Here is a 19,397-nt window from a genome sequence, read left to right as displayed (position 1 = left end):
ATGTTGTGTATATGGTAAAATCCCAATCATTTTTTAAATTTAAGAAAAGAAATCAGAAGACTGATGTACTTGGAGTTGGAGATTTTGAGCTGAAACTGAAGAGTGGGAACACCTTGATCCTAAAGCAAGCACTTTGTGCTCTTGATATGAGGAAGTACTCGGTTTCGTTTCCTAAGATGTCATGGCTGGATTCATAATCACTTTCATTGGGAGAAAATGGTGGTCAAGAAGAGGAAATATGTGATCACGACTAGACAACTTGTAGATGGGCTATTTACTATTGAAATAAAAGAGAACGTTGCTTATGTCTCGTCCCCTAATGATTTAGATGTTACCTTATGATATATGAGGTTAGGACACATTAATATCAAACAAATGGAAAGATTAAAAAGGGACGGGATTCTTCAAAATTATAAGGGAGATTTATCAAAAGTGTGCGAGTCTTGTGTGCAAGGAAAACTAATAAGAAAAAATACCAGCAGGGCAAAAAGAGCGACTAGCATATTGAAAATCATTCATAGTGATATATGTGGACCTATGAATGTGACCACCAAAAGTGAAAAAATATATATTTTATCTCTTTTATAGATGACCACTCGCGATATGGCCATGTGTACCTTATTCATGCAAAATCAGAAGCCCTAGAAAAATTCAAAGAGTATAAAGCCCAGGTAAAGAATTAAACCAACTTGAAAATTAAAATCCTTAGAATTGATAGAGGGGGGAATATTCATCTGACATTTTCAAAGAATTGTGCATTGAAAAGGGGATCATCCATCAGTACACCATGCCTTATACTCCTGAACAAAATGGTGTAGCAAAGAGAATGAGTATGACCTTAGTAGAAATGGTACAGAGTATGATGGGGCATGCAAATCTCTCATTGGAGTTTTGGGGAGAAGCCGTATTAACGGCATGTTACATCCTTAAGAGGACTCTCACAAAAGCTATCCCACTTACTCCTCACGAAATTTTCACAGGTCGTACTTCTTGCCTTGAACACTTGAAAGTTTGAGGTTGCTCAGCCCATATCCTTATCCCACATCAAAATAGAACCAAATTGTAACCCAAAACTATCAAATCCATTTTCATTGGTTACCCAGATCATGGTAATGAGTATCGATTCTATAACCTTGAAACATGTACAATTATTGAAAGCAGCGATGCTCACTTCTTCGAGGAAGAGTTCCTTAAAGTAAGGGTAACTAGCAAACAAGTCAACTTTTATGAGGAGGCAAAAAGGATAGTTCGAGACCCTAAACCTGAGACTTCTAAACCTACCCAACATGTTCCTGAACTCCCTAAAGAAAGTGAACCTTTACCTGATCTAAGAAGAAGTAACTGAGTCAGTAGACCACTCCTTCACCTAGAACATTTTGTTTACTTTGGAGAACATTTTGATAAGGTTGGGGAAGATCCAGATTTAGAACTTAAAACTTACCATGAAGCCTTGAGCTGTCTTGAAAAGGAATACTGGGTAGAAGCCATGAAAGATGAGTATGCTTCTATTAACCAAAACCATATATGGGAATTACAACCCCTACCTGAAAGACGTAAGGCCATTGGTTGTAAGTGGATTTTCAAGAAAGAATTGAATTCTGAAGGGAAAATAGAAAAATATAAAGCTAGGTTGGTTGCAAAAGGTTTCACTCAGAAAGAAGGGATAGATTGTGATGAAACTTTTTCCCTTGTTGCTAAATTCCATCCATCCGAATCCGTATAGCTATAGCAGTCCATTTTGATTTTGAGGTTCATCAAATGGATGTCAAAACAGCCTTTCTAAATGGGGATTTAGAAGAAGAAATTTACATGACCCAACCTGAGGGATTTGAGGAGAAAGGAAAATAGAACCTTGTATGCAAACTTAATAAATCCCTTTATGGCTAGAAACAAGCATCACGACAGTGGTTTATAAAATTCCAAGAGACTCTTGCTCTTGCAGAAATCTCCACAAATGATGATGATTATTGCATATATCAAAAGGTCAGTGGGAGTGGTATGATCTTTATATTGTTATATGTGGATGATATGCTAATTGTTAGTTGCTCAATTGCCCTAGTAGTAGAGACGAAAAATTTCCTTGCACAACACTTCTATATGAAGGATCTTGAAGAAGCTTCATATGTGTTGGGCATCAAGATAATAAGAAACAGGAGAGAAAAGATTATCCAACTTTCCCTGGCAACCTACTGTAAGAGGATTCTAGAAAAGTTTGATATGAGTATGTGTCAGCCCATGTCTACCCCAATTAACAAACAGACAAAGCTTAGTAATAAGATATGTCCTATCGAAGACATGGATATAAGAGCCATGGAGAGAGTGCCATATAGGAGCGCAGTTGGGTCCCTTATGTATGTCATGACCGGAATAAGGCCTGACTTGTCCTTCGTCATGAGTCTGGTGAGCCGTTTCCAAAGTAATCCAAGAGATGAGCATTGGAAAGCTATAAAAAGAATTCTCAGATATTTAAAAGGGGACCATGAGTTATGTGCTCACATATAAGGGAGGAACTGAAATAGCAATGGAGAGATATTCAGATGCAAGCTATCTCGAGGATCCAGATGATGCGAAGTCTACATCTGGGTATGTGTTTATGCTTGAAGGGGGTGCAGTTTTTTGGATGTCAAAGAAGTAAGATATTGTGACCTTGTCCACCATGAAATCTGAGTATATGGCATGCTGTCTAGCAGCCAAGGAGGCCGTGTGGATTAAGAAGATTCTTAATCAACTTAATTTTCATCCTGTATGTTGTGAGGCAGTGCGAATTTTCTGCGATAACACTGTGGCTATTTGTGTCTCTAAGGAGCCTCGGTTCCATAAGAACTCCAAGCATATTAAGCCTTATTTTTATCACCTGAGAAACGAGGTGAGATTGAAAGAGATCGAGATCAACTACATATCTACAGATTTGATGATTGCAGACCTTTTGACTGAGGGAGTTATCCCTAATGTTTTTGTAAAACATGTGAGAGAGTTGGGGATGAGAGAAAGTGAGGAAGAGAGAATATAAGGCCTTCAAAGGCCAAGTGGGAGATGTTGATTTATGTGTCCTTTAAATGCCTTATGAGTGTGTATTGAAATACTTTTATAATGAAATATAAACTTAGTGGGCGTGTGGTCCCTCGAGGACCATACTAAGTGAATGATGTTTGTTTATACCAGACTGTGCTTATCAACTCAGTTGGAAAACCCAATATACTTAGGCATAAAGTATTAACCGAGGAGGGTTTTGGATTAGCCCTTGATGAGGTCAGAGCTTATGTCTAGATGATAGAGCCAAGGGATTGTGTGACCCTTGTATGTGATGGTAAGCCTACTGAGACGGAGGCCAAAACCTCATCCATGTTCTGTCACATGGCATTCAAATCGATAGATCGTTTAGGAAAGCCAGATATCCACCTTTGGGTGAAGCATATGCATGTACGAGAGATATTCCTATGCACCATAGAGCTGTGGTCGCAATAGGTCTTGGTGACCTTGACTCGTCTCTGGGGGAGGACTTATAATCCACATATTGTGATTGCGACCCCTTGATTCATCGATTTAACTTTAGTGACCCGCTAATGAGCTCCTGTTTGGACTGTGGGTTATGGAAAACACTAGGTTGGTTCGATAAAGCTAGTGTGGTTTGTAGTCCACAATTGGAAGTGGAGTACCTCATATTTGCAGATTGAATTCCTAAACCCATATGGATCATTTTTCCATCATATTAATTTAATTGTATTATTTTATTATTGAAATGATTTTGGTTTTATTATTTGAATTTTTATGAATATCTCAATATTTTAATTATGATTTTTGAAATTATAAAAATACAATAATTGATTTTAAAAAGTTGTAAAAATTCAAATATATATTAATTCATTTTAATTTAATTTTAAAACTTTTTTATAAAATTTCATGGGAGCCCAAAGTGCACATGGGCCCACCATGTGGCATGTAGGTGGGGGCCCACATGTGCCACAAAGGGGTGGTACGCCCCACCTTTTGGATTCTCTTTAATTGCTTTGTGTTCAAGACTTTAATTTAAGGTGAGTTTGATTTGTGGGATGTGGTCAAATCTTGGAAGAGAATATTGACCATGGCTTTATTTGTTTTATAGCAAGTTTGCTTTAAGGGATATGGTCAATTTGAATAGATAGTAAATATTGACCTTATCTTATTTATATTTGGTAGTATTTATTTACTTGTTAATATTTGACATATCCTTATGGAATATGTGACATGGATTATGCAGTTTTATGGATTGCATGATATTTATTTTATTTAAATATATTGATGGGAAAATAGTATAAAGAAAGGAGGATAATGGTTCAAGCACCTTCCATAATGTTGATGGCCCATCTATGGAATAGATGGCTCAAATCTTTCATCCCACAAGTCACCTTCATCAACGGTCTAGATTCAATCTCATGAAAGAGGCAAACTATGGAAAAACCCTAAGAAACCCTAAACTTAAATATTCACTATAAGTAAGGGTGCTCTCCCCCCAATCTCTACACAACCTCTCTCTCTCTCTCTCCTCTAACCTATTTCTCACCTCTCTCTCTCCTCCATATTTCTCTCTCTAATTTTCTCTCTCCAAAACCTTAGGTAGTATTCTCTCTCATCTCTAAACCTAAGTTAATTTTAAGTGTTGAAAAATTAGAGGGGGCCTAAGTTAATTTTAAGGGTTAAGGCTTAATAGAGATTTTAAGGGGTGGTTACCTAGTTTGGCCAAAATTAGCTATCTCGGTTCGAAATTAAAGCTAGACCACAGATCCTGTGCCATTGGATATAGTGACTCGGTTTGGGGTGTAAAAAGCCCGGTTGAGATAATCTTCGTCATCTTTTCTTTTATTTGTTTGTTCTTTTATTTTATATTATCAAGCACAATATTAGGTTGTATGAATGACATCTAGTAGTTGAGATTTATTTTATTGATGTGTTATGTATTTTTGGAATTTCTATTTTTTGTAATAAGACCATCTGTGAGTGATCTTATTGCCAAAATTATAAGGGGTGATTATTATTTAAAAAAAAAAAAAAAATTGTATTTCCCCGACAAAAGATCACATAGGTCTTTTTCAAATAAAAATTACTGATATGACGGATTGGTATCTTGAGGTGCATATGGGTTTGAGAACCCTAGATTCACCCAAATTTAGTGAATTATTTTAATTTATTATTTATTTTCTTTGCTACATGCCAATTTGACTTGGGATCAAAGTATCAAGATTGGATTGGCCACCAAACTAATGAGGGATGTGATTCAGTCAAAATTGATCTGACTGCTGGTCGAATCAGTCGGACTTGATTTTCAAAAAATTAGCAAAACTAAAAATAGTAGCTAGTATAAAATGCATTAAAAACTCTTATCCAACTTTATTTAACCTGTCAAAGCCAGCCACCTTAAACTTGACCGATTCTTACCTAACTTGATTAATATCTTGGAAGTATAATCAATTTGAAGATGCTACAATTCACTCATATATGTATATTTTGAAGCTACACAACATCATGGACTGTAGCATGACTTTAGCGTAAAAAATGAGTCAAAGAATGAGCTTCAAGTAAATTTTGATGAAATTCTTTAATATCTAATTTTCTTCTTAAATTTAATTTAATAGTTTTTCGTTTATTTGTAAAAACTGAAAATGGTTAATTTGTAAGCAAGGTATGCAAACATGTGTATTTGACATTGGGTCAGGAAAAAAGGCCCATGGAACTTAAGGCTCCTTATTGTTTGGTTGGTAGCTTGATAAATAAAATTTACAAAGGTTAAGTAGACATAGCGAACACACATTACCAATCCTAAGGGCAAACTCCATTGATATACAACATCATGTACTTAGCTAAGCATCACATTTTCACAGGTTTTACATTGTAAAATAATAAATTAAAGTTCAACTTTGGATAGAAACTATATTAACACCTCTCAAAATATTTGGAAAAATTACATAAACCTCCATACCTTGAATTTTCTGGACTAGACTTCCCTGAAATTGTTTTATTCACACTAAACATGATTTTCTTTTGTATTAATCCCCACGATTAATTTTTTAGGTCATTTTGGATTAAAATACCCATCCCAGTCAAACACAAATTTTTTTATGTTTATGACTAGTGCGACCCATGGTGGGCCTGACCGACCTCAGCGCCATGAACCTTCCCCAAGGTCGAACTGGTCTTGAATTTAATTTTTTTTTGTGTTTGACAAAGGGACAATTTTCATCCACAAGTGACCTAAAAATTCACCAGCGGGATGAATGCAGATAAAAAGAGTGATAAGGTTTATGGTGTGAATAAAAAAGTATCTGAAGGTTTTATATGTAATAAATTCACGGTAGTGGCATTTATGTAATTTTCCAACACATTCTTATCATTAAACAAACAAACATATCGAATCCATTCCATAAATGCTCATCAGATAAAGTTATGACTTTCTATACAGGTTTTCTAAACAAAGTCGGTGCCTATTATCCAAGGCTATATGGATTAACAGCGTGGGCAAGCAGTACTCCGCGCACTTTGGCAAATATCATTTAGGGGTGGCAACGGGTCGGGTTGGGTGACCTGGACACTGATCGAGTCCTGAATTCACCGGATTTGGACCTGATCGTATTTTATCCAAAAATTAAAATATTTATTTTTATATTTAAATGTATTTCATATATTCAGACATGAAAAATATCACTGGACCTGGACCCAACCGGACCCGAACCAGGACCCAAAAAGTATTCGACCCAGAACTGACCAGGTCTAATTTTTGGACCCATAAGTGGACCCGGATGGGGTCGACTCCACGGTCCTTGGTCGGGTCCGGTTCCATTGCCACCCCTAATATCATACTCGCATGGATTTAACGTTTGAAAATATCAAATTAAAGGAAAATAGAGAGTATAAAATATAGTCAAACCTCTCAAAATAATTTGAGTCGAATGGAATAACCTCACATGTCTAACATAAATCCTTTCCCCCATATTGATTCTCATGAGTCATATACAAAAATGATGATTTCTCAAGACTTCGTAAGTGAATCAAGACCATGTGGAATCGGTTGTGAGAGGGGAGGTTACAATATTTTCCAAAATCACAAAAAAGTTGATCGGTCAATACAAAATCTTCAATGTGAGAGAGAAAGAGATAGGAGTGGCAATGGACCTGGACCCCACCCGGGACCCGAGTGGTAGACCCGATCCGGGCTTCGGCATGAGTCCAAAAATTGGACCCGACAGGTCGGGTCTGGGTCCATATATTGGACCTAAACATTATTTGGTTCAGGTCGGGGTCTGATCGGGTCCAAGTCCTATATAAAATATATTTAAATATAATTAATTATATAAATATTTTAATTTTTGAGTCGGTTCGATCAGGTCTTGGTCTGGGACTGTAAAGAAATTTGTGGCACAAAATGCACGGAATTTTCATTGATCTCTCTTAAATAGAAGTACAATTCTCATCATAAGATTATGTGAAAAAAGGCACATAAAATGCACATAGAAGTAAAATTCACATCACAAAATGCACGACCTTTTCATTGGTAGTTCATGTGAAGTGACATTGAGGTAAGGAAAGATGTGTTCATGGAAAGTAACATCTTAGATAAGGAAAACTGTTTCTATTCGACCAGTCCGCATATTGTGGAAATGTGGGTTTAGCAATCAATATATATTTTAAATATAATTTGATTTTAACTTTTAGAGAATATATAATATCTAACATGGAGATCATGAATATGAATTTTTTCTTTTGAAAACTAAAAAGAATTATTATATTAAAAAAACATTTGGACTGTTAGTTACAATTGTTTTTAAATGGACCACCTGTTTGCATCCATCTTTAAGATGGTTGCTTTATACCTCTGGACCACATATTGTAGAAATGCAGTCCATCCCACATGAAATAATTTTCCTATATTTTGATGAAGAGGACCATCTAGGAAATAATAGAATTATTAGGGTTTTTATTTTCAGTTGATAATTTTTGAGCTTGTATAAGCAGATTTAGTTTTCATTTTATTTATTTATTTTTCTTCTGAGGTAAAAGATTTAGATGAAGATTAGATGCAAAAGGATAATATTATGTTAGATGTCTTTCCTAATTTTGTTGAATTGGAAAGATTTAAGATGAAGTTCTTAGATTTTGATATATGATATAAGAAGATTAGAAATATTTAAGTGTTTTCTCCTTTCAATCACTCCATGCATATTTCGCCTGTGATCTTTGGCAGTGATGAGATCTCCTTGTCTTGTATTCAAGCATGCGTAATCTATGAACTATTGAATTTTATTTTCCATGTCACAATTAGATTCTTCTAGCTCCTATTATCTATTTTCAGTTTCTTTTAACAACATAATTTTCTTGATCGTGTTAACATTCTAAAATCATGAATAAATTTTAATCTCGGGATTTTCTACTATAAGACCATACACTTTTAATCTTGGGATTTTATAACTCCTATTAAATGTCAGATGTGAGACTAGGCAACTTGAAGTGTGCCATATAGTTCAAAATTTTTGTTTTGGATTTTGTGTCAAGTCAGTGACACATCTCTTGCCACTTGATTTTATATCTAATGATAGATAACGGTTATGACTCCCAATATATAAAATAAATCGTATTGTTAGATATGTTTCTATCTCTATATTGGGGTTTGCTAGGGTACTTCTAACTATAGAGTATGTCCTTAATAGACACAACATTCATTAGGCACTCATTAATATAAATTTTTTTGATCAAAGGCATTTTTGGTCATTAAGAAGCATAATATAGATATTTTTATAAGAAACTAGTAACTTTATTTACTGTTTAAAAAATAATTAATATTCAATGTGGGTATGTCCTATCTCATGTGGATGATGTCATTATCTACAATAGTTAATGAATATTTTTTTTTTCTCTATCAAGAATTTTTACTTTATTTTTAATTAATTACCTAAATACCCTTAGATAAAAAAGTTACTATATTGTATGATAAGGATATAAAGTGTCAAAAATACCGAATGCATTAAAGAAATACTTTCATGTGTAGAAGTACCCTAACAAAACCTTTTGTTGCTCCTTTTTTAAGTTCAATTCGGAGGTTCTAAGAGTAGCATTTCACTCGTTAGAAATAGGTTAACCAACTTGACCCAAAATATCTTTTAATTCTCAGTCAATTTCTTCCTCTTTTGGCTCTCCAAGACTAGTGTACATAACTCGATATTCCCCGGGTCGAAACACCCCCTAACTGTATATGTCTGGATCAGTTGGATCGGTAATCAAACCACTGGAAATCCGACAATAAATAATAAGTATTTCTCATAAAAAAATAAAATAAAATAAAATAAAAATTGGTGGATTGAAGCAATTTCATGGTCTATAAATCCAATTCATCCATCCATCAATCTTTGGGTTGAACCTAGTGATTCTTATTTGAACCAGCTATTTTTGAGCCATTACATTTTATATGAATCCTACATACATTACATACACCTTTTAAAACAACTTAAACCATAAATTCTATTCAAAGAGTTTTAACAAACTCGGTTCAGAACTTTGCCCTGAGCGATGTAACTTCGGGAAGTCCGATAGACTCGCTCAAGTAGTGTACAAGCCCAAAAAGGGCTTGAAATTCCAAAAAACGAAAAAGAAAAGCTTAAAATAAAAATATCAATTAAAAGCTAAAGAAGAAATAAATAACATTAAAATGTACAAAAATAGAAAACTATATACAGAATAGGGATTATGGAAAGATTTGACTTACAACTTGAAACAATTCAAAAAATATTAAAAATAGAAAAATAAAAAAATAGAGCTAAATAAAAAAATTTGACAAATCATAATAAAAGCATAAACATTGTATAGAAACATATTCTGTCATTATTAATTAGTGATTTAGTTTAATGGTTTTTAAATAACCCAATTTTGCTTGAAGAACTCACATCAAACAGGGCTAAGTTTACTAACACATTTCAAACCAACTTTTTAGTAATAGAGCATTCCTAACATTTCAACTTTACTGACTGCGTGAAGGATTTTTTAATAAACATCTTATTACAAACCTGAAAGAGGTATTTCAAACCAGTGAAAATGGGAAGGATGATCCAACTTGGTCATCCAAAAACTTGGGCTGGATTGTGCACCTCTTGGTGCTTTAGTTAAAAATATGGAGTAATAATTTTTTTTAAAAAGATATTGTTTGAATTAGGGTGTGTTTGATAACTAAAAGTTGGAACTTCCTGGGAGGTGGAAGATTTGTCTCCATAAAAGCTGGAACCTCCTAAGAGGTGGAACAGGTAAATAATGTGTTTGATAAGCTACTTGGAATTTTTTAGCCTAAGAACCTAAGCTATTTGGAATATTTCGGAAGTCTGGGGTGCTTTCTCCATTCTCACTATTTGCACTTTTTGACAAAATAGAATTTTAATATCTAGGTATTTGAAATTTGAATAAAGACATTGTTGGCATCTCATTTATTGGGATTATATATTTTTCTAATATTTATGCTTTTGTGTCTGTTTGATTATCTACCCGTATTGCATAATGCCATTTCGTCTCTATGCTAAAATGAAAAAACCTGACCCTGTGTCTTGGCTTTTCTACATACTTAGGATTCTTTTTGTCATGCCTCATTCAGTAGAAGGTATTATCTCTAAGATGTTTTTAAGCCATTTGCTGGTAGGTGGAAAGGTCTTATGAAAGATTTCTAAAGGGGTTATCTTTTGAGAAATATAGAAGGAGATGAATAGAAGAACCTTCCATGGAAGTTCATTGTCTTTGAAAAGCTCATAGCCAAAATTAAGCTATCCATTGGAATATGACTATTAGTGACTAATGAGGGTTGGGGTATTCCAATTGTGGATGTTTTATCTAATCTTCACAATATGTTTTTCTTTGGTATTTCTAGTTCCAGACTGAAGAGCTTTTGGTTGGCACCTGACTTTAGGAGTGTTAAGCTAAATTTTGATGGAAGTTCTTTTGGAAATCCAGGTAGGGTTGGCATTGGTGGTGTTGTACGTGACTCCATGGACTGTGTTATTCTCTCCTTTGGTGGCCCGATGGGGGAAAAAATAGCAAATTTTGCTGAATTGAGTGTTTTGTTGTGTGGGTTGAAAATTTTGTTTGAGAGGAGCATTACAGGTAATGTCTGGATTGAAGGAGACTATTTGAATGTGACAAAATGGTACAAATTAGAAAAAGAAGGTTATGTGGGAATTGCGATCTTTGTGGTCGCAAATAATGGATTTAGCTGAACCTTCTATTTCGTTCAATCATGTCTATCGGGAAGCAAACTCTATTACCGATTTTTTGGTTGAAGGAGGTGCATCGTTACCTTTGCTGTTGATTTGTGACGTAATTTCTTTCACTTAGTCATCAATAAATACTTTTGAACATTTGTCAAAAAAAAAAAAAAAAAAAAGCAAAACTTGACAAACAATGAGCACAGATTGACCCTCTTGCGATTCTCGTTCGGGACTATGATAATGATGAACTAGGACAAGAGAAGAGAGGGTAATATCGGTGTCAATGGAGGGCTCGATGTGCATAATTGACATCATCTTTCTTCGGTGGATGCAGAATTTGTAGTGCCTCTGAATGTCGTTGTTGAAGATGGGGGACCACTGCTGCTTCTACCTGGTCCTGATGGTGAGTTTCCAGCGGAAAATAAAAGTGACGCTTTGGACGAAGAGGACTCTGATATGTTGGGGGACATGGGTCTGTCTTTCGATGTTCCGATTGGAACAGTTTAGCAGAGAGATTGAATCATCGAAGGCTGAGAAAACCGGTACGCATGCTCAAGATGGTGCATGGAATGCTAAACGTCTCACACTCCAATGGCCTCAGATAAGGATGACAACATGATGATAGGTTCTCGAAACTGCCATGGTCCTAACAGGTCTGTCATGATGATAGGTTCTCGAAACTGCCATGGTCCTAGCAGGTCTGTCGTGTCGCCACATACTTGTTAGGTCCGTGGCGGGGGCAGAAAGGAAATACAAAAACGAAAGAAAGATGAAACACAAGTGTGAGTGTATGTAATGGGAGATTTTGGTATTCCGAAGTATGAAAAGCTTTATGATATACTTTTGATAATTTCTCAAACAATAAATAAAAAACAAATGAACCCAACAACCGGATGATAGAGTATGGAACACATCTATACATCCACTTTGCTACCATAAAACATCATAGAGAAAGAAAGGGGCTGGCAATCTGTCGGGCGGGCCGGCGCTATTCGCCCAGTACTAAAAAGTAGTGCTTGGGCTACACAGGCTTGAGGGTCGGGATATGGCTATGCTAGTTAGGCCTGGTTCGGCTTTTTTTTTCTATTATTATTATCATTAATTTTTTCAACATTTATTTTTTGGCATGGTTCAGGCTTGGCCCAGTGGGGTCGGTCGTCTCGGGGCAATGGCCAGGATGTTGCCACCATTAAGAGAGAGAGATGATAGATGCACCGAACAACCAAATCGGAGACACATTGAATGACCTTTAGAGAGATGATGATGCATCGAACAACCAATTCGAAATGACCTTTAGACACATTAAGGGATTGACCTTCCCAACAAAAAAAAAGCCCCACCATTCCCAACAGACACCTCCCTACATTAACTACAACCTAACCTGTGAAAACATTTGAAATAACAAATATGCTATCGTAATCAAAATTACATACCTCACTGAATACAAGGTCATCAAACTTTTAATGGGTGATCCAGATTTAATGCAAAAGATGGACCTCATCAATTAATCCATGATTAGAAAGAAAGCCTGAAAAATGAAAGATCATTTATGCCCTAAATGACGAGTTCATTCATTGAAATAACTATCTGGGGATTGCTCTAAATCATGATTTCATGCATTGAAATCACTAGATGGGGATTGAAAACTGATGTCACAAAATGGCCTCTTTGGGGGAAAAAATGGACTAAACTCTGAATTTAACTGGTAAAATTCATGGAATCGAACCAAAAATTGCTGGCTGAAGTTTTTGGTATCATCCAAAAGTAATAAATTCACCATACTTCAGCGTTGGTGGTTGAATTATATCTTAAATGAGTACAGTGGGCTTCATTGAAGAGCTATTTATAGGTGGTCTCGCACCTTGTTCCATAGGAAGACAGAGGAAGAAGAAGAAGAGTAGTGAGAGTCGTAGTAGTAGCCAAGACAAGAAGAAAGGGAGGCATGGCAGGTAGCTTACCATTGGAGGTGGCTCTGAAATCTCCGGCCGACAAGTTTTGGGCAGCCATCAGAGATTCGACCGAGCTCTTCCCAAAGATCTTCCCTGACCAGTACAAGAGCATCAAGGTAGTCGAAGGCGATGGCAAGAGTGTCGGCTCCATTAGGGTCATAGACTATGCTGAAGGTGATGGAGGCTTATCTCTCTGTTATGCTTTCAATTTCTCACATGTTTTATTGGAAATTTCAAGAAATCCTAACAAACATTACTTCTCAGCTACCTTATTTTTAAAATTAAACAATTTAAGGCAATGTATAATCATTTCTTTCTTTTTCTTAGACATTTTCCACCTTTCAATTCCCCTTATTTATTTTGGATTGTATGTTTTTTAGCTATTCACTTTTGGTATAAGGAGATTTAAATCACCTTAGTTGTCAGATATCAAATCCAACAGCATGGGGTGGGTCACAAGGCTTGAGAAATTTTCGTTTGTACTTTAAGTCTAGTCATAGCACTCTCATTGCCGTTCGATTTAAATCTAACAGCCAAAGATGATTAGAACCTTGTACTAAAGGTAAAAAGATCTTATTGTGTATTTTTCTTTTTATTTTAAAAAAATATCTCTAAAGCTATGGTTATTAACTTATTATTAAGAGCAATCTAAGTATTTAACAATAGAATTGCAATCAGAAGATTCAGTCTAATTATTTTTATCATTTTCGCATCGTTGTCATCGTTTTCGTCATCATAGCTACGGACTATAGCTGTCAGGATCCTGACCTTTGCATTAGGTGGCAAAAGGCTGCCTACCATTGTTGAAATAGACAGCAGACCACCACATGCAATTGTAAAAAGTTGTTGATTAGCGGCTGCACAGGTTGATTAGGGGGATGCCCATGCCCAATGATCAATTGTGCTCATGGATACACCCCCTCAACGTCCAATTTATTCTATGATCTGGATTTCATTTAGATGGAGAATAAATAGATAATAGTTAGCATGAACTTTTTACTTAATCCTAATTACCAATCTAGATTGAGAATCAGTCTGGACTGAACCAGCTTTAGGATGATTTCGGTCGCGACATTGTTCTTCCCTAAAGCTTATCTAATGTTTTAAAGTTTATCTAATGTTTTTTTACCCTTTAGATCCCTACCCCATAAACCCTTATTTTAATTTTAATTTTTAATATTTCTCAATCACTGATTTATAGACCAATCTAGATTGCCAATCCAACAATCTGACACAGATCTATTGATGGAACAATCCACCTCACTGATCTAAGTTTTCGTATAGCAATATTTGGAATGGTAAAATATTGGTAAACCAAGTAGCTGTAATGTTTGCTTACCCTTTAGATTCCCACCCCATAAACCCTTATTTTAATTTTTATTTTTAATATTTTTTTTGATCATTGTTTCAAACTAATTTGGATAGCCAATCCAACAACCCAACACGGATCCATTGATTGAGCAATCCACGCCACGGATCCAGGTTTTGGTCTAAAAGGTGGAGCCAGGAAAATGTGAAAAAAGAAATAGAGTGCTAAAAAATCGTCAATCGAAGAAAACCGTGCGTTTGGAATTAAAAGTCAGGAGACAAAAAAAATGTTGTATGTATAGTAATTTGTAGTGATGGGTAACAACATTTATTCTCAAGAAGAATAATATGAACTTCAGTTCACTATGTAAGCAATCAGCTGATAAATCAAGATTAATGCTTTTGTTGGTGTCTGAGAGGAGTTATTTTTTCTTTCCTCAAAAAACTATCTTTTTTGTAGTTTTTTTGAAAATTTTTCCCTTTAAAATGTTTTCTGAAAATTTATAAATACATAGGTGCTATCAAGAATACCTTCAGAAAATCGGCTTGGCCAAGGTACTCAAGACCTGGCCAAGGCTAGTTACTCGGACGAGTCCGAATAATTTGTCCGAGTCCAATTCCTTTTTTATTAGAAGAAAATAAGAAAAAAAAATGATTATATATAATATGAGTGCTACTTTTATTAATAAAGTAGTAGACTACCGTATTGGTTAGTCACCCTTACATAAATGGACCTCTTTACAAGTGTTACTCGGCGGAAGGCTGAATCCAAATGGCTTCGGCTGAGTCTCAGAATTCTAGTCTAGATAGAGTTACGTGGCCGAATCTGAGTGGCCTCGGCTGAGTCTCAGAGCAGTGATCTAGACTATTAGTAAGTGATGCCATTGCTCCATAACAGCTGGACGCCGACCACTTTTTTCTCACTTCCAAATGGGATGTTTGGAGCATGGACTGGATTGAGAAAAGGGATTTTATACAATGAGACCATTTACCTTTGACCATGTCACAATTCCTTGCAACTATTTGATGTGAAATTTGATAGTTTGGATATGTCACAACGTTTGAGAATAATAGAATAATTGCAGCTACCCAATTTCATATCCAATGGTCAATATTAATGTGACAACTTTGTATCAAAGGTAAATGGTCTCATTCTATACTTTCCCTGAAAAAATGTTATGAGATATTTCCTTGGAGAAAAGGGGAGAACCTATAAGGTGTAGGGGCAATTTAAAAACATACACTACATGCTATATATAATAGGGGAACTAGGCAATTAAGGGTCTAATAACCAAGCTAGGCTTGGCTTGAAAAATTGGGACCTTGGCCACAAAATATGGTCTAAGGAAGCCAGGCCTTAGCTAGGACACCATAGCTCGAGGGCAGGCTAAGTTGGGCTTGGGTTGGGGCCATAGCTCGCCCAACTCAGATTGGCCTGATGTATCCCTCATTTCTCTTTTCTTTTGTTTTTTTTTTAAGAATCCATTTGACCCAACTTGGATTGGACCAGGATTGGACCTAGTCAGGGCCCTTCAGCCCAATCTGAATGGGCCTAGCTTGAGCCGATCGCAAAGGGACCCGGGCCAAGCTTACCCCAGGACTGGCTCCGCGCAGCCTGTCAGTTGCCAAGCCTAGTCATAGGTTGGAACCTAACCATAGGATAGAGGGTATCTGGCTCCGTACAGCCTGGCTGTTGCCAAGCCTAGTCATAGGTTGGAACCTAACCATAGGATAGAGGGTATCAACCCCAAAATCAAAATAAGTTGGATGGTGATGGGGAGGGAAATTGGGATGTGCATACTGATGCGATTTTGATCCCTATGATCATAATGTCACCGTGATAATCTGGGTAACAACATGGTTTCACCTCCATAGTCCATATGTTCATATAATGTCCTGAGCATCCAATAGCGATAGAGAAGAGTCCCACAAAAGAAGTCATAAATTCAGTTGTACCTTTCACTTTCCCTCCATCAATATCCAACTCATTGGTTCAATATGATGATCCATAAGGTTATATTTTTTATTTTTATTTATTTATTTTTTGTTTTTTTTGACAAGAAAGGGCATCTTGATATCACGACCATATGGATCATATTATGTTACTCTTAAAATATGACTGGTATATATACCATACATTTCATTTTAGAAGTTGAAGTAAACACCATCAACAAAGAAACTGGCCATTGGTTCTATAACTCAAGGGTCGGTATACTATGCCCCCACTGGAGTATATTATGCACTTCCTCCCTTTGGTGTAAGAGTTTGGTAGGATCTTTCAATCTAAAATTTTGGGATCCACTTAAGAGTCATGAGATGATAATTTAAAAAAAAAAAAAAAAAATTAGATTTTGAGTTTTTCAACAGTTTCTCACCATCCAAAAATTGGAAGGTCTTTGTCAATCTTGAGATGTGGTATTTTCTGTGCACATATCCAGTGCGATTTGGAACCTTTTTTTTTTCTTTTGTTAGTCATTGGGTTGAAGTAGTTAGATTCTCAAAATTTGGGATCCTAAAATACTCCTAGATTGGGTTTTACCTTGTACAGTAATGACATCATGTTTTAGCATGAATGTAGAATCTTATGACAAGCCAAGGTCTGCCACATGAATTTGCCGGTTAATAAGCTGATGCAGTTAAGCAATTCTTCAAGCCCATCTAGAGAATATTTAATTATTATTTTATTTTTAAACAATTAAGATATTAAACAAGATAATAGGGTGGGGAACTAGGCAATTCGGCTGATCCAGGTCAGTCAGTTATCTGACAGAACTAGATGGTTTTAATAAGGAACTAGGTCTGTCCTCCACCGATTCCTATCATGATAAGCGATTTCCTAATCTGAATTGCGATTTTTTAACCACTGCCTTTGAGTAATTCATATAAAGACACAAAGGTGATAAATCGAGATGTATGATTTTTACAGGGATGCCTGTCTCATATTCCAAAGAGAAGATCAAAGTAGCCGATGATGCCACCAAGAAGGTGACTTATGCTGTGGTGGATGGAGATATCCTAAGTTTCTACAAGGTTTTCGAGGCAACTCTCCAAGTTGTGCTCTCAGCTGATGCCAAGTCAAGTGTGGCTAAGTGGGACATCCACTATGAGAAGGCTAACCCTGATGTCCCTGAACCTAATCTCATCCAAGATTTAGCCTCCAAGACCTTCAAAGCTTTGGATGACCATGTCATGGGTGCTGCTTGATTTTAAAGATAAGAAGGTGCTTCCTGAGAAAGAAATCATGAATATGCTTCTTCTCTAAATAATGTCTCTTAAGGTTACTTTCAATTGGTAGGTGGTTGCCACTCGTGAGAGACAAACCAGCTCCTGTTTATTTGCTATTGTAATTGTGCTTGTGGTCGCTAGTCTAATAGATTAAAAGCGAGTGTTCTCCCTTGTAATGAAATGAATTGTTTGAATATTGCAAGTAAGCAATCATGGGTGCTACAGTACTTTTGGGTTTGTATATTTGCTAGGGCATGTGCTTAGTTCCTTTTTTCGACAATAAAAAATTTGCAATTGATTAGCTTTATTTTGATAACTAAATGCAATTGACTATGTGCTATATTTACACCACTAAGAAACAAGAGTATACTAATATACTCTTGTTTCTTAGTGGTGTAAATATGGCACTCAATTGCATTTAGTATCAAAATAAAGCTAATCAATACATTTTTGTTCTTTTTTACAACATGGATGGGGATTTGGGTGCCAAGAAGCTATTATCAGCTAAGATTCTAGGCTTAGTTGTTGGGCATGAGTCACCGCTACTATCAGAAGGTTCAAATTTGAACGGGAGTTATGATAATGTTGCCAAATAGCCATCTAAATATTCTCGATTATCTTAGTTTGGAGGATTTGCCAAATTACGAAGGGTGATATGGCAGATTGCGAGGGCAGCAGTGCTTTGGAAATTTTGGCTAGAGCGTCACAGAAGGATTTTGAGAATGTGGCAATGGAGTTAGGAGAGGGTGGAACGAAACATTATGAATACTATTTGGAGTTAGCTTTTGTGCATAATCTCTATTTTTCTATATATGAACTTGTGGGAGAAAACCCCATATATGTATACAGAGGTGGTATACAAAAAAAAGAAAGAAAATTATACTGCCAGTATGAAGTACAAAAAAGGTAAAAAATATCCTAGTACAACCTACTTGGTCAAGGAAATATTATCCTATCTACAAAATAAATAAGAAAATATGTATACAATCTCACACTCCCCCTCAAACTCGTCATGGTTGGAAGCGAACCATTGAGAGTTTGGAGACAAGGTTTAAGAATGAGGAGCATTATGGGATTTTGTAAAGAAGTTAGCAAGTTATACAGAAGATGAGAGATATGGCAGAGAGATTAAGTTGAATAAAGAATGGGATCCCTATCTATTTGCATCAATATTCAATAAATATTCTTGTTGAAATTCAATCTACGGTTTGAGAATGAGGAGCATTATGGGATTTTATAAAGAAGTTAGCAAGTTATACAGAAGATGAGAGATAATGAATAAAGAATGGGATCCCTATCTATTTGCATCAATATTCAATAAATATTCTTGTTGAAATTCAATCTACTTCAATATGCCTGGTGCGCTCATGAAATTATGGATTCTTAACACTATAAATGACACTTTGTTATCATAATGTAAAGGACTAGAAGTAGAAGGTTCCATACCTAAGTCAGCTAATAACTAGCGAAGCCAGACAATCTCCGTCATTGTTTGAGTCATGGCTCGATAATCAGGTTTAGCTATGGACTGAGCAATATATTTTTGCTTCTTGCTATTCGCAGAAATAAGAGTCACAAAGAAAAATACAAAAACTTATAGTAAACTTCTGATCGGTAGTGGCCCCCGCAAAATCAGACTCAGTGTAAGCACGACGTTCAAGAGTGCAAGATGAAGAGAACTACAAAGCACGATCAAGCGTGTCTTGAA

The 19,397-nt window shown here is 35.9% G+C and overlaps 1 protein-coding gene across 1 annotated transcript; it reads left to right on the top strand.

Moving 5' to 3' along the window:
• The first annotated feature begins 13,078 nt into the window (after positions 1–13,078).
• Positions 13,079–17,899, top strand: LOC18427568 (MLP-like protein 423). Its single transcript, XM_006836617.4, has 2 exons — positions 13,079–13,330; positions 17,391–17,899. The coding sequence occupies exons 1-2, from the start codon at positions 13,150–13,152 to the stop codon at positions 17,666–17,668; spliced, it is 459 nt and encodes a 152-aa protein (XP_006836680.1). The 5' UTR covers positions 13,079–13,149; the 3' UTR covers positions 17,669–17,899.
• The last annotated feature ends 1,498 nt before the right edge of the window (positions 17,900–19,397 follow it).

This window comes from Amborella trichopoda, chromosome 10 (assembly GCF_054954075.1).
Source record: "Amborella trichopoda isolate Santa Cruz 75 chromosome 10, AtrichopodaSantaCruz75HAP2 v2.0, whole genome shotgun sequence".
Lineage (NCBI taxonomy): Eukaryota > Viridiplantae > Streptophyta > Magnoliopsida > Amborellales > Amborellaceae > Amborella > Amborella trichopoda.
This window is presented reverse-complemented; position numbering and strand designations above follow the sequence as displayed.